We start from the raw sequence: 13655 nt of genomic DNA, 5'->3' as shown, positions 1-13655 counted from the left end.
GGAGAGGCTTCAGCATGCAATGAGGAACTCAGGAATGGCCAAAATTTCTGTGCTTAAGTCTATGAGCAAGAGAGAAGAGAAAAAAAGAACCCATGAGTGCATGGGAAAGACTGAATATGTTACTATACAGGGAGCAAGCACATCTCTTTCTGGATGCTCTCAGGCACATGGTGGGATTCTTGGGGTGTCCTGTGCAGGGCCAGGAGTTGGACTAGATCATCCTGATAGATTCCTTCCATCTCAGCATATTCTGTGATTCCATGGTTCTATAAAAGGCTGAGTGGCCTCTGTGGGTGGCCTGAGTGGTTTCTACAGCACACAGAAAAGCTAGGATGGGACTGGCCCTCAGCACATGGGTTCTATTTCACCTTTTCTGTCACCAGGGACAAGAGAGGGTAAACTCAATATGCAGGAGCTGGAGATCATAATTATGCTGTGATCTTTAGGTCCACTTTTGACTCTACTTTCCATTTTTTTCTAGAAAGGACTCTATTACAAATCAATCATGGATCCTTAAGTAATTTATTCATGTAACGACACAATGAAGCATCGTTCAGAAATTCTGATGACTTTATGATGCAATATATATGTAACATAGTTCCTTTTTTGTTGTTTTTGTTGTTGTTTTCTTTTGAAGAATTAATCTTATTTATCATGATTTTCTGCCTTGGAAAATTACTTATATCTATGAAAAGTGAATAGTAGACACAATCATGATAGTATGACTGCTTACATCCACTTTCTCTCCTTTACATAAAATTGAATGAGAACACAAGGTAAACCTATGAGAGATCTGGGCTTAGGTTGTGTGATCTAACTAGGAAAAAAAAAGTTTCTGTATTTCTGATTTTTATCTTTTACTTAATAGGTCTGTCCAAGCTGATGGAAGCCAGTGAATCTGTTGCTCAGCTCTCTAAGGACTTGGCTATAAAGGAGAAGGAGCTGGCTGTGACTTCTGCTAAGGCAGATAAAGTAAGTGAGTGTTAAATAACACTAGAAAATACAGCAGGTAAAATGCTACTGCCTAAGTTAATCATAATTTGCAAGAATTTTCCTCATCTAAAATGAGGTTTTACTCTCTCTATAGTTTTGATTTATATATATATATAGCTTCTGAAAGCGAGGTGATTTTAAACTGCAGCAAAAGTTGAGTGCTTTCCTTGTCCTTCTCCCATTTCTTACCCACTCAGATAAGCATCAGATTTCATTTTTTCCATATTTTTGTCCTAATTAACATAATTAAATTTGGGATTTATGTGCACTTACTAGCAGCAAAAAAGTTAACATGACATTGGGACTTTTCTACTTCAAAATTCCTTGGAAAAATGTTCATTGCAGTCCAGTTTCAGATTTTGTCTTTTACATTACCAAGCTATCTGTGTGTTCATGAGAGTGGTGGTCTGGTAGAAATCTGGTTTCCAGAATGACTGTCTGGAAAGGCATGCTAGGGAATGGATCAGTATAGGCATTCTGTTTTCTGAAAGACACCATAATGCTCTGATGGTGCATGTTTAATATGCACTGGAGAGTGAATTTTGGCTGGTGATGACTTAGGGACTGCCTGCATTCTTTGAGGCCTTTAATCTCATAAGAGAGAAATATGTGACAGAAAGGGATGAAATTGAACTTCTCACATTTAATTTTTATTCAATAGTTATATGATACCATATATAGTTAGCTATAGTTGGGGTTAGATTTATATACTTATTAGCTGTTACATACCTATTTTATCATGTGTCTGGTAATCATTTGTTCCACCATTTTGATTTATAGATTTTATGTGTTTATTACCAATTCCAGGTACTAGAAGAAGTCAAACAAAGTGCTGAAGCCGCAACTAAAATAAAACTTGAAGTCCAGGAGGTGAAAGATAAAGCACAAAGGATCGTGGATGCAATTGATATAGAAAAGCAGGAAGCAGAGAAAAAACTGGAGGCAGCTAAACCAGCACTAGAAGAAGCAGAAGAAGCTCTGAAAGTGAACAAATTTCATTTTTATTAGTACAGTATTATTTGCATCACCTGTGAGAGGCCAGAGCCACCAACACACAGCTGTCTCTTGGTATTAACTGCTGTCGCCATCTCCTCGCTGTTGCTGGCCATGTCTCTCAAGAATAATTAAGGCACACATATATAGGAACTGTTTTATAGTATTTCTTCCCTTCCATCTGAATACTTGATCATTATGAAGGTGGAGATCTTTCCAAAAGCTACTGATGCCTTTAGAATATCTCTTATTCTGAATTCAAGGGAATACTTCTTGTGCTAACAGAATGTTTTAAATTCAAACTTAAGTAGTTACACCTGTATTTTAAGACAAATAAAAATCTATCTCTTCCTTCACCAAAATCCACAATGCTTTTGATTTTAAGACTAAAACAGGAAACAAAGGGGATTCAGGGCAATCAGAAGCATGGCTCAGAAATCTGGAGGCATTACTGTGCTACATAATTTCATTATTCTGCTCTGAACAGTAAAAAACCTCTGAAATCAGAAATCAATCATGGCCTTCCATTTCACTTATAAGAATTTATGTGAAAGAAGTTATTGAATAGAAAAAGGAAAAAAATGCATCATTGATTGCTCTTACACTGATATTTAGATAACGAGATAAATGAAACTTCCAAAAATAGTGACAAAATTACTAAAGTTTCACCAAACTATGAAACTTATTAATTAGACCAGGTTTCTCACTTTTTTGGTGTATCCTCAATACAAATGCACCTCAGAGAAAAGTATTACAAATGAACATGAAAATTAAGATATTGAATGGGAAAGTAGAATGATGGTGTTGATGCAGGATTCTATTGTACCTCTCTTCAAACAGACCATCAGACCGGAGGATATTGCTACTGTTAGAAAACTTGCAAAACCTCCACACCTCATTATGAGGATCATGGACTGCTGTCTGCTACTATTTCAAAAGAGAGTGGATCAAGTGACCATGGATCCAGAAAAGCCTTGCTGCAAGCCATCGTGGGGAGAATCATTAAAAGTAAGTAGAGTTCTCAAATGGTGTTTCTTAAACATCAGAAATAGCAATTAGCTTATCAGAGAACATTTGATGCTGTTTACCCAAAACATGACAGAATTTTATTGAAAGGCAAACATATTGTTTTAAGATAAACTCTATCTGTATACTATGTCTAACTGGTAGAAATAGTAGGTGAGACTTTTGCAGCAGAAGCTTTAGTTTCTTTGACCCTTCCTGGCACATGGCCTGATGGTAACAGTAACAAATAGTGCTCTTGCATTTTATTTAGACTTTAGACTTTCACAGTTTAAGAAGTCATCAAAAGCTTTTGTTTTCCACTGATATAATAAAATGAGATAAGCAGTTATTCCATGAATTGCCTTTAGCATGCAAAAAGTTTGTTAGAAAAAATTAAACCAAATTATTTCACTTTTCAGAATTTAGATAATACATCACAACTGCCAAAGCTTTTTTTTTTTTTTTTTTTTTTTGCATTTAGTTAAGTTACAAATATATTTCTGAGTCTTTCTTTGGGTCATTTTTTAAAATTAAATGATGCTTCTTAAATGCTTCTGAAGTGCAACACAAGAATATAGGAGATGGAAAGTACATCAGTAACTTTTGAATCTAGTTACTGGAGAGTAATTGGTTAAAACTTCAAAATAACAGAAGGTGTGTGGGAGGAGTTACAACTGAATAGCACATATATAATATTAGCAATATGAATTACCTCTTTTTTACAGAAGAATTTTAGGAATGCTTTTTAACAGCTTTAACACCTATGAACAAGACTTTGAATGTCAAATATGTAAATAACTCGTGTGTTGTTTTTTAAAGCTTATGAGCGGCCCGTTCTTGAACAACCTAAGGAACTTTGCTAGGGATACAATCAATGATGAGACAGTAGAATTAGTCCAGCCTTACTTTGAAATGGAAGACTATACACTGGAAAATGGTAAAAAGGTGTGTGGCAACGTGGCAGGACTCCTCTCTTGGACAAAAGCCATGGTGGTATTTTATGGTGTTAACAGAGAAGTCCTCCCTCTTAAGGTAATACATCCTCTCTTGCATTGTGTTTGCTTACCAGTGGCTAAAGAGGGTAGGAGCAGAAACAAAACTATTTTCTCCTTGATTCTAGAGAGAAAACAGAACAAAAAATTAGCCTAGACTAAATTTATGTGATCTGGTTTACTGTGTATAGGGAAAGGTGTTTTCATTCTTTTTATTATGTCATAATTACTTTATAATTGTTTTTAAAATGTTGTACCAGGATCTTCATTCCTTCTCCAGAGGGTCCTGCAAACAGGAGTTTGCAGCTATTTTAGCATTTTTGTTTTCTCCTGGTAACTTAGAAGCAGTGGAGCACTGACATCTTGCCTAAATATTGGCTTTCTGAAGAAGTTAAAGGAGCTATGTTGCAATAGTAGGGAGCAAAATAAGGAAAACATTTTTAAGAGTAAATTTTTACTTTAGTGTGCATGAGTGTTCTTTTTCAAGTTTATGAAACTCAGTCAGTGAATTTTTTGTTCTAAACAAACTATTTTATCCTTAAATACAGCACAATTTAAAAAAATAGTAAAAGCTGTGAGCACATGGCAATCCCAATTTTTTTTCACATTTTGTCGCTGGTAGAAGTGTTCTTTACAGAAGCAACAGTAATACAGATTAATATTTTTAAAAATAATTTCATTTCCTGTGTTCACCATAAATATAATTTTAGGAACAATAGGAAGAGTCACTGTTTTAGGACCATTTCCTAGTGTGTAAAAGCAATATTGTTAGCTGACAAAGGACCAGTCTCCTGTTGTGATTGCTGGTCACTAAAAAATTCACTAATAGAAGAGGAAAATACATATAGTCAAGCAAGAATACTGAGTGATTGTTCTTCTAGTCTAACCAATTTGTACAGATCAGGAACCTTTCTTCCTTAACCACCTTCTTGAAATGTAAATTTTTTTAAAGGAATAAAATTGACAATATATAGTAGAACTTTAGGTGCTATATTGTTATTGAACAAAAAAAAATCTTATCTTTGGTATATATGTGATATAGTTTTCAGCTTAAATGTTTTTATGTTTATATAAAAGTTATTTTGATGTACTGTTGTCTTGTGATTACAAGCTAAGTAGGCTTAAATAATAGTTCATTGAATTATCTTGAAATCATATATATGATTGAACTTCTATTTTTTTTTCTCCTTTGCAGGCTAACCTGGCAAAACAAGAAGGTCGCCTGAAAGTAGCTAATGCAGAAAAAGATAAAGCTCAGGCAGAATTAGATGAAAAGCAAGCTGAACTGGATAAAGTGCAGGCAAAGTTTGATGCAGCAATGAAGGAGAAAATGGTGAGATAAAAGTATTTTAGTCTTACCAAAAATGCTTGTACAACATTGTTATGTAATTAGAATTTGCTGCAAACACACATTTACCTGACACCTTGAATAGCATGGCTGAGATTCAGGTGTAATAGTAAGAGATTTAAGCCTATATATTCTTCCTGTGAAGAGGAGCATATTAGATGCCCTGAAGTGTCAAATATGTTAATTTTATTGATAAATATTAATAAAATATTTATTTTATTAAATCAGTAAAATAGTTATAATAAATATAAGAGGATGAAAAGTATATAAAATAACTCCACCATTTTGCATTTGATGCTTAAGTAGGACATTTTTTTAATTTTAGGACTTAGAGGATGATGCAGAAACATGCAAAAGAAAGATGCAAGCAGCCTCTGCACTTATAGATGGACTGAGTGGTGAGAAAGTTAGGTGGACTCAGCAAAGCAAAGAATTTAAATCTCAAATTAAAAGGTATCAAATCCATTACAGAAAAACAAAAAAGAAAATACTTGTAAAAAATGAAGTGTTGGTAAACAAGTTAGTAGCTTTAATTGAGGTACTTAATCTTCTTCCTGGAAATCTTAATATAGCAATGCAATCAAATAAACTACCCTGAAATTTGAATTTTCCTCCCATAAATAAGAATACATGGGTGCTGAGTACTAGTATTTCAGTTAAGAACAATACCTCTGATTTTGGAATTAGCTTCCAAGAAGATTATTTACCAGGGCTGTTATGTATCTGTATTACAGCTGCTTCTGCAGTCCCCCCAATACTGTACATCCTTCTGGTGTCACTGGGGAAGTGAAAACCTCAGATAAGCTCAGCTTCTGTAGAAGACTTATGTTACTACAAATTTGCTATGGGGAAAGTGGGCATTTCTGATGGGAGTTTCAATAGAGCTAGGTTTGTATCCTTGATAAATACAGTATTTCAGACATATTTTTTAAGAAATAAACCATTTTCTTAGCTCATTTATGAAAAAAAGAATAGCTGTCATTAGGGCTTTATTGTGTTGTAGGGGTGGAGATGGTGTTTTCATAAAATATTACTCTTAAGTTTTGCCTCAAAAATGCTCTGGAAACAACTTTTTAAAAATCTTCTTATGTTTCAAAAGCTGGTTGTTAAGTAATGAGAAACTGAATTTGTGCACCACCTTTTAATGGTGATTTTTCTTCCTTTTCTAGACTTGTGGGAGATATATTGCTCTGCACAGGCTTTCTTTCATACTGTGGACCTTTTAATCAAGACTTCAGAAACCTTTTGCTCAAAGACTTATGGGAAACAGAGTTGAGAGAGCATAAAATCCCCTTTTCTGATGATTTGAACCTGATTTCTATGTTGGTAGATCAACCAACAGTAAGTTCTTGGTGCTTGGAGGGTTTAATTTGAATTTCTGTTAGCATATTCTACAACTGCTAGCCAGCATTATGCCTGCTTAGAGAAGAACTATAATCCCCAGTATTCCAAATATTGCTGTGCTGGGTAGTTCTGTGGTTTCCAAATGCTCCTGGCAATTTCCACTAAATCTTGGTGCAGTAATAGTGACAAAACCCAAGAGAAAGAGGTGATGCACAATAGAATTTCTCACCTCCTGCTGACCAACACCCGGTCAATCCCTGAACCATGATCAAGCCTCTTCTGAGTGACTCCCCCAGTTTATATAGTGGAGATGGCATTCTGTGGTATGGAATATCCCTTGGGCTGTTCAGGTCAGCTGTCCTGGCCGTGCTCCCTCCCAGCTCTTTGTGCACCTGCTCTCTCGCTGGCAGAGCACAGGACACTGAAAAATCCTTGGCTTGGGGTGAGCGCTACTGAGCAACAGCCAAAACATCAGGGTGCCAACAATATTCTCACACCAAAGCAGAAAAACACAGCACTGTACCATCTACTAAGGGAAAATTGACCTTTATTTCAGCCAAAACCAGGACATTTCTAAAACAGTGGGTTTGGTTGTAATTTAAAATAGACTACATAAAGTCCTTTTAGTCAATGTAAATGTATTAGAAATGGGCAAAGAGTGGGAAGTGCCAGAATCTTCAAGTTTCCTTTAGTAAACATTATTCCCAAAAGCTCTCTTAGACTAGTTTTTCCTTAATTTATCCCAATGCTTAATTTGTCTGTCAAGCTGTCTTTTAACATTCTTAGACATTAAAATATACTTTTTTTGATTCTATATAGTTTAAAAAATCCATAAGAATAAAATTCTGGAAATATTTTTATACTTGCATTAATACTTCTTCAGCAGGTTCAGATATGCATTCCCTTTGATGTCCCTGTTACTTCTTAGAAAAATTTTAATTGAAGAAAAATTCCTGTGATAATTTATTTCAAACTACTGCTTTTTCTTCATCTCTCCCTTTTTTTTTCTTTTATTTAAATCTTTTTTCTTTAGATTAGTGAGTGGAACCTTCAAGGACTGCCTGGAGATCACCTCTCAATTCAGAATGGTATTATTGTCACTAAGGCATCAAGATACCCACTTTTAGTAGACCCACAAACTCAAGGAAAAGCATGGGTGATAAATAAAGAACAGGATAATGAATTACAGGTAAACAGTGCCTTAAAGGAAGGGTGTGTGCTCTATTATGCTCCTTCAAACATTATTATTTCAGAAGGAGGTTGCATTTGAGTCAATGTGATCTGAGATAAGTTTAACATGTATGGAGACTGACAATTATGTAGATGCATCTTGAGATGCATCAGCAGGGAACTTGAGAACAGCTGTAAATCCCACTCAAGGGCTTGGAAAAGACTATCCAAATTGTACGAGTTCTAGCAAAAAAGTGTAAAAGTATTTTGTTCAAGACGGGTAGGTATGGACCTAACACAAAAGAGGACAAAGAGGTGATAATTAAAAACAAAAGAGTATAATATGAAATTATTAAATGAGAGCAAATTGAGCGACTGTTAGTAAGATTACAGATAAAGGCAGGATAAGTTACAGCTCTGAAAATGTAGGCAAAGTGCCTCAAGTGTTACAGCTCATAATTTAGGACCTGAGAGGATATTCATAATAAGGTGGTCACTACAAAAGGAAGTTGAGGAAATCCAGCTGAAGCCATACCCATGAAAAATTTGCTTATCCTAACATTACTGCAGTCTTCATAGCTCTTTTAGAAGTTAAGCCAATATGCTAAAATGCCTGCTAATGAAATATAATACAAAGATGTTCATGTGTCACTATTTGCATCACAAATTATTTTTTCCCAAATGATGTGACATGGCAAAAAGAAACTGCATTTTAAAACCCTTAGCCTGAATGCTGAGAAAACTCATACGTCCTGAATATCAATAAATTTTGGAGGGTTTAGAATTAGTTAATTATGTAGCTTACTATTTTATGCATGCTTTTTAATAATTTCATATAGTGTGAATCCCATTTCATGAAATATCAATCTGAATTCATAATATTGTAGCAGTGTTTTAGACTGAGTTCAGATTTCTAGAAAGAATTTCTCAGCACTTCAAAGCTAAAATTAGAAAATCTAGACCTTCTAGGACATAGAATAGAAAATTAAAGGCTAGGTGTCTCTGATTTCTAAAATATACATAACATCTTTAATATGCCATGAGCTGTATCATTATTACTCTCATAATGAAGTCCTGAGGATTCAGTTACAGCCAACCTTTTAATTCACGTTTTTATGGTACTTTTCACAGTACACACAGAAGTATTTCTGCATAAATTTCTACATGGTCAACATTTATAGCACCTTCTTTAAAATGCAACTAACAAAAACACTGAAAAAAATTTCCATGGTTAGGTCTGTGGTTTTCATGTAAGACTGTGAAGAAATGCTTTGTCCTTACAACAAATTTATAATTTGCTTTTTGAGGTAACAACTCTGAATGACAAGTACTTCCGGCAACACCTTGAAGACAGTCTTTCACTGGGACGATCGCTCCTGATTGAAGATATAGAGGAAGAATTGGATCCAGTCCTTGATAATATATTAGAAAAAAATTTCATAAAATCTGGATCTGCTTTTAAGGTTAGTAATCAAACAAAAGAAAATGAAAAAGTAGCTAGCCTTGTGACAAATGTTATTTTATTGTTGTTATAAACACCTAGGTAAACTCTGTATTTAGTGGAGACTTGTAAAGAATCAAACTGCACTAATAAAATATAACAGACAGAGCCTCAGCTGTGTAGTAAGTTGGCAAGTCTAAACTATGAGTTTAACTGCCAGGGTTATTACTGAAGTTTCCAAACTGGAACCAATTGTAAACTTATCTGATTGAATGCTTAAAATTCTTTCTACTAATTTCCAAGCAGTGCAGATATGCTTAAGGAAGTGGTTTGGTCCTACTCCTTTATAAGCCAGGTATTTGAAGACATCTTGGAGACTCAAAAGTTGGAGCCTCATTTGCCCCCCACTGTCTCATGGCAGATGATCTTTCCGGTCCCTTCCAACACCAACAATTCCATGATTCATACTACAATATGCAGTGATCAGATTTCCTTGTGCACATGCAGCTGTTGAGTTAAACTGCTGTTTCAGAATATCTTAACTCTATAAAAATATTTTGAATACTTTGAATGAATTTTTACTTTGTTTGGAAATATTCTTTGAAACCTGCTTAGTCTTAATAAAGATAAAATTTATGTCCAGTAATTTCTGTTCCATTGTTGGATCACATAATTCCTTTTACCTTGGACATAAGAGAATGATGACTTCTACAAAGGTCAGCAGTTTCTATTACCTCTTCATTTGAGGTGTGCTTAGAAACCAAATGGTTCTGAAACTGTTAATCATAATCCACAGTGGAAGTGATCCCTATATTTAACTGGAGGGAAATGCTACTTTTATAACATACTGTAACTTATACATTTGGTCATTGACTTTTATTTTCATAACAAATCAAAATTGTGAAATAAATTTCCTCTTTTTGGCACTTCAAATAGTGTAATTTTTTTTCTGCTCAATATTACTGAGTTTAATAAAGCTCATTTTCCTCTGTTTAATACTCTTTTAACTTGACCCACAGGTGAAAGTTGGTGATAAGGAAGTAGATGTTATGAATACATTTCGACTGTTCATTACTACAAAGCTACCTAATCCTTCTTTCACACCTGAAATTAATGCAAAAACATCAATTATTGATTTTACTGTTACAATGAAAGGACTTGAGAATCAGTTACTGAGAAGAGTAATACTCACTGAAAAACAGGTAAGTTAACATTACAAATAAATCATAGTGATTTTTTTTTCATTTAATTGGTTTTGGTATGTAGAAAATAAAAATGTTCAAATGGAAAAAAATTATATTAGCTATTTTCTAAAATTATATTCAGATTCAGTATAGACATTTCCAAATATCAAAAATTAATTGGGAGGCTCTTAATATATATATGACTGTTAGTACAACACAAACAATTAATTACCTGAATTTAACATTGATAAGATAAATCACAAGATACTGAATAAACACTGCTTAAAAAAAATTGTTATTAAAAACATCTTTTAGATACCAAGAAAAGTAAAATGCACATTCCATGACTGGATCCAACTCTTCAGCTCTATCTTCAATCACAAATCATTCACTTGAAAAATCAGAAACTAAATTTTAAGTATCTCTCATAAAAGTTGGAACCCATAAAATGTCATGCCATTTTCTTTTTTTTCAATAACAGGAACTAGAGGCAGAACGAATTAAACTCATGGAAGATGTAACTTCTAATAAGAGGAAGATGAAGGAACTGGAAGACAATCTTCTTTACAAACTAAGTGCAACCAAAGGTTATGTATCAAAATATTAATCAGATTAGGCAGATAAAACTAATTCACACTTGGTCTTTTCCTTACAAATTTTGGTTTATCCATCTAAGATTCAGTAAGAGAATGTACAATGGCAGGAGTATGGGGACTGTGAGGGATTTGGTGCTATAACATGCCACTATATGCAACTCAGGACACCTGAGCTTAACACCTAAACAGGTTTTTTGAAATACCTCAATATTTTTGAGAACTTTCTGCCCCTCAGATGAGATCAGGTATCTGACCATGGGCAAACCTTTAATCCTTTAATGGAAATATAAATTGGAATGGCCTGGCTTAAAATTGCTTTGAAACTCCTCTTCAGTACATTATGAGCCTGAACATGACCCCTCACTATCTCTAGTGGAAAAAGAATCTGGTAACAGAAAATCTGTGAGAAACTGCTGGAGATTCATGCATATTGTTGAATGATCATTTCCCTTGGGACCATAAGTCTTTTTAACTTTGAGAGTGACAATGAATAGACTTCAAAATAATTTAAATCATTTGTTGACTATGTAGACTGTGTGCATAAGATAGGAAACTTCTCTACTAGGTGTTGCAAAGCTGTTGATATAAATACACTTAACATATTTGGAATTAATTTGATCAAATATGTTGCATGTAAAAATAATTTTTAGTATTACATATCCTGTCTGGTCTCTATTTTAAAAGCTTTCTGTAATTCAGTAAATAGTTTCATTTTTTAAAATCAATAATTCCTGTAATTTGGCCTTTTGTTTTATATATAGATTTGGAGTGAAAATATTGTTACAATCATATCCTGAACACCCAGTATTTTACTTTTCAGGTTCACTAGTGGATGATGAATCTTTAATTGGTGTCCTGCAAACAACGAAGCAAACAGCTGCTGAGATAGCTGTCAAGCTGTCTGTGGCAGCAGAAACTGAAGTGAAGATTAACACGGCTCAGGAGGAATATCGACCTGTTGCTACACGTGGAAGCATCCTTTATTTCCTTCTTACAGCAATGAGCATGGTCAACAATATGTATCAAACTTCACTGGCTCAGTTCTTGAAGCTGTTTGATCAATCTATAGCCAGGTAGGAAGACACAGATTTTTTCTATTATTCAGATGTTTGCCTTTCCAATGTATTTGCTCTTTTTCATGAGGCTTCTTTGTGCTTTGTTTTCATGATTTAGGTCCAAGAAGTCTCCTGTGCCTCAGAAAAGAATCTCAAATATTATTGAATATCTTACTTTTGAAATTCACTCATATTCTGTTAGAGGCCTGTATGAAAACCACAAATTCCTCTTTACCCTCCTCCTGGCTTTAAAAATTGATATTGAGAGAGGACATGTGGAAAACAGAGAGTTCCAAACTCTCATTAGAGGTAAGTTTTAAAAATTGTTTTATGTATAGAGCTAATTCAACTTTTTTAACTTTTATGCCATTTCAAAATCTTATTTCTTTGTCTACATGGTTTCTATCAACATTTCTGTGGGAACTGGGCTTGTTCAGCATGGCAAAGGGAAGTCTTAGAGGGCACCCAATAGTAAACTTCCCTGTGAAAAGGCCATTAATAATGCTAAGTTATCCTTTGCTATAAAATAAATGCTAAGTACACAAGAGTACAGTTAGTATCCTGGAGAAAATTACTTAGGTCAAAATATATAAATTAAAAAGAAATGTCAATTATATCTTGACCCCTGGAATATCACATATTTTATCAGAAAATACATTTCATTCAGTGTTTTTATCCACAGGAGGTGCAGCTTTGGATCTACAGGCTTGCCCACCCAAACCAAGCCGCTGGATTCTTGATATGATATGGCTAAATCTAGTGGAATTGAACAAACTTCCACAATTTGAACAAATTTTGAACCAGGTGATATCTTCTAATTATCTTTTTAATGTTAATAACCAGTTTTGTCATCATAAAATTTATTTGTGTTTTGTTTCCACAAAAATACAGAATAACAGAATAGAGACAATTAGGAAGCAGGAATGGTGGTATGTTTATTTATCTCTAGGGTATTTGGTATCATAGTAATTGAGACAGAAAAAGGAGAGAAGGAACAGGAGCAAAGGAAAAAGGAAGTCAATAAAAGAGAGATAGGATAAAAAGGTAGAGGTATCAGAAAGGCTCATAAAATTAATCTGAGTGTTAGGTTTTAAGTTACAATGTTGTCTGCCTTGATTCTGGTGTATTTTTGAAAGTTTGCTGCTTGTTTTTGCATACTGATTTCTGTTCCAAGGGTAACACTTTTATATGATGAGATGGCTACAAATGCCATGTTTTACGTAGGTATGCATGAACTTACATGCACATAAGCTTGTGACATGTTCAATTTGGTTAATTTATTTTTCTTTTTTAGTGCAGTTAAACCATTCCCTAAGCATTTCTTGCATCTAAGTGCTCCTTGTTAATCAGGCTGATAGCCAGGACAGCGAGTTCTCCTTGCTGTTATAGCATTGGCCAAGCCCATTTTGTGATGGCCCTGGAGGGTAGCAGACGTTTTCGCTAAATGGCTACCTGCAAGTGGTCCTGGCTGTTTCTAAACCCTGCATGAAGGCAAGAGTTGGATACATACCAGTGCAGTTCTTCCAGTTTTTGG

General features: G+C 34.4%; 1 protein-coding gene across 1 annotated transcript in view; it reads left to right on the top strand.

The window, feature by feature from the left end:
- The window catches only part of DNAH8 (dynein axonemal heavy chain 8), a 113001-nt gene that overhangs the window by 78408 nt on the left and 20938 nt on the right, over positions 1-13655 (top strand). The window contains exons 65-78 of the mRNA XM_058800824.1: positions 869-972; positions 1801-1977; positions 2827-2994; positions 3811-4023; positions 5179-5316; positions 5657-5784; positions 6501-6672; positions 7709-7864; positions 9153-9308; positions 10306-10488; positions 10952-11057; positions 11887-12139; positions 12240-12430; positions 12804-12925. Of these exons, the coding sequence (XP_058656807.1) occupies positions 869-972; positions 1801-1977; positions 2827-2994; positions 3811-4023; positions 5179-5316; positions 5657-5784; positions 6501-6672; positions 7709-7864; positions 9153-9308; positions 10306-10488; positions 10952-11057; positions 11887-12139; positions 12240-12430; positions 12804-12925 (2267 nt within the window). The remainder of the gene's footprint in view (positions 1-868; positions 973-1800; positions 1978-2826; positions 2995-3810; positions 4024-5178; positions 5317-5656; positions 5785-6500; positions 6673-7708; positions 7865-9152; positions 9309-10305; positions 10489-10951; positions 11058-11886; positions 12140-12239; positions 12431-12803; positions 12926-13655) is intronic.

This window comes from Ammospiza caudacuta, chromosome 3 (genome assembly GCF_027887145.1).
Source record: "Ammospiza caudacuta isolate bAmmCau1 chromosome 3, bAmmCau1.pri, whole genome shotgun sequence".
Classification (NCBI taxonomy): Eukaryota; Metazoa; Chordata; class Aves; order Passeriformes; family Passerellidae; genus Ammospiza; species Ammospiza caudacuta.
This window is presented reverse-complemented; position numbering and strand designations above follow the sequence as displayed.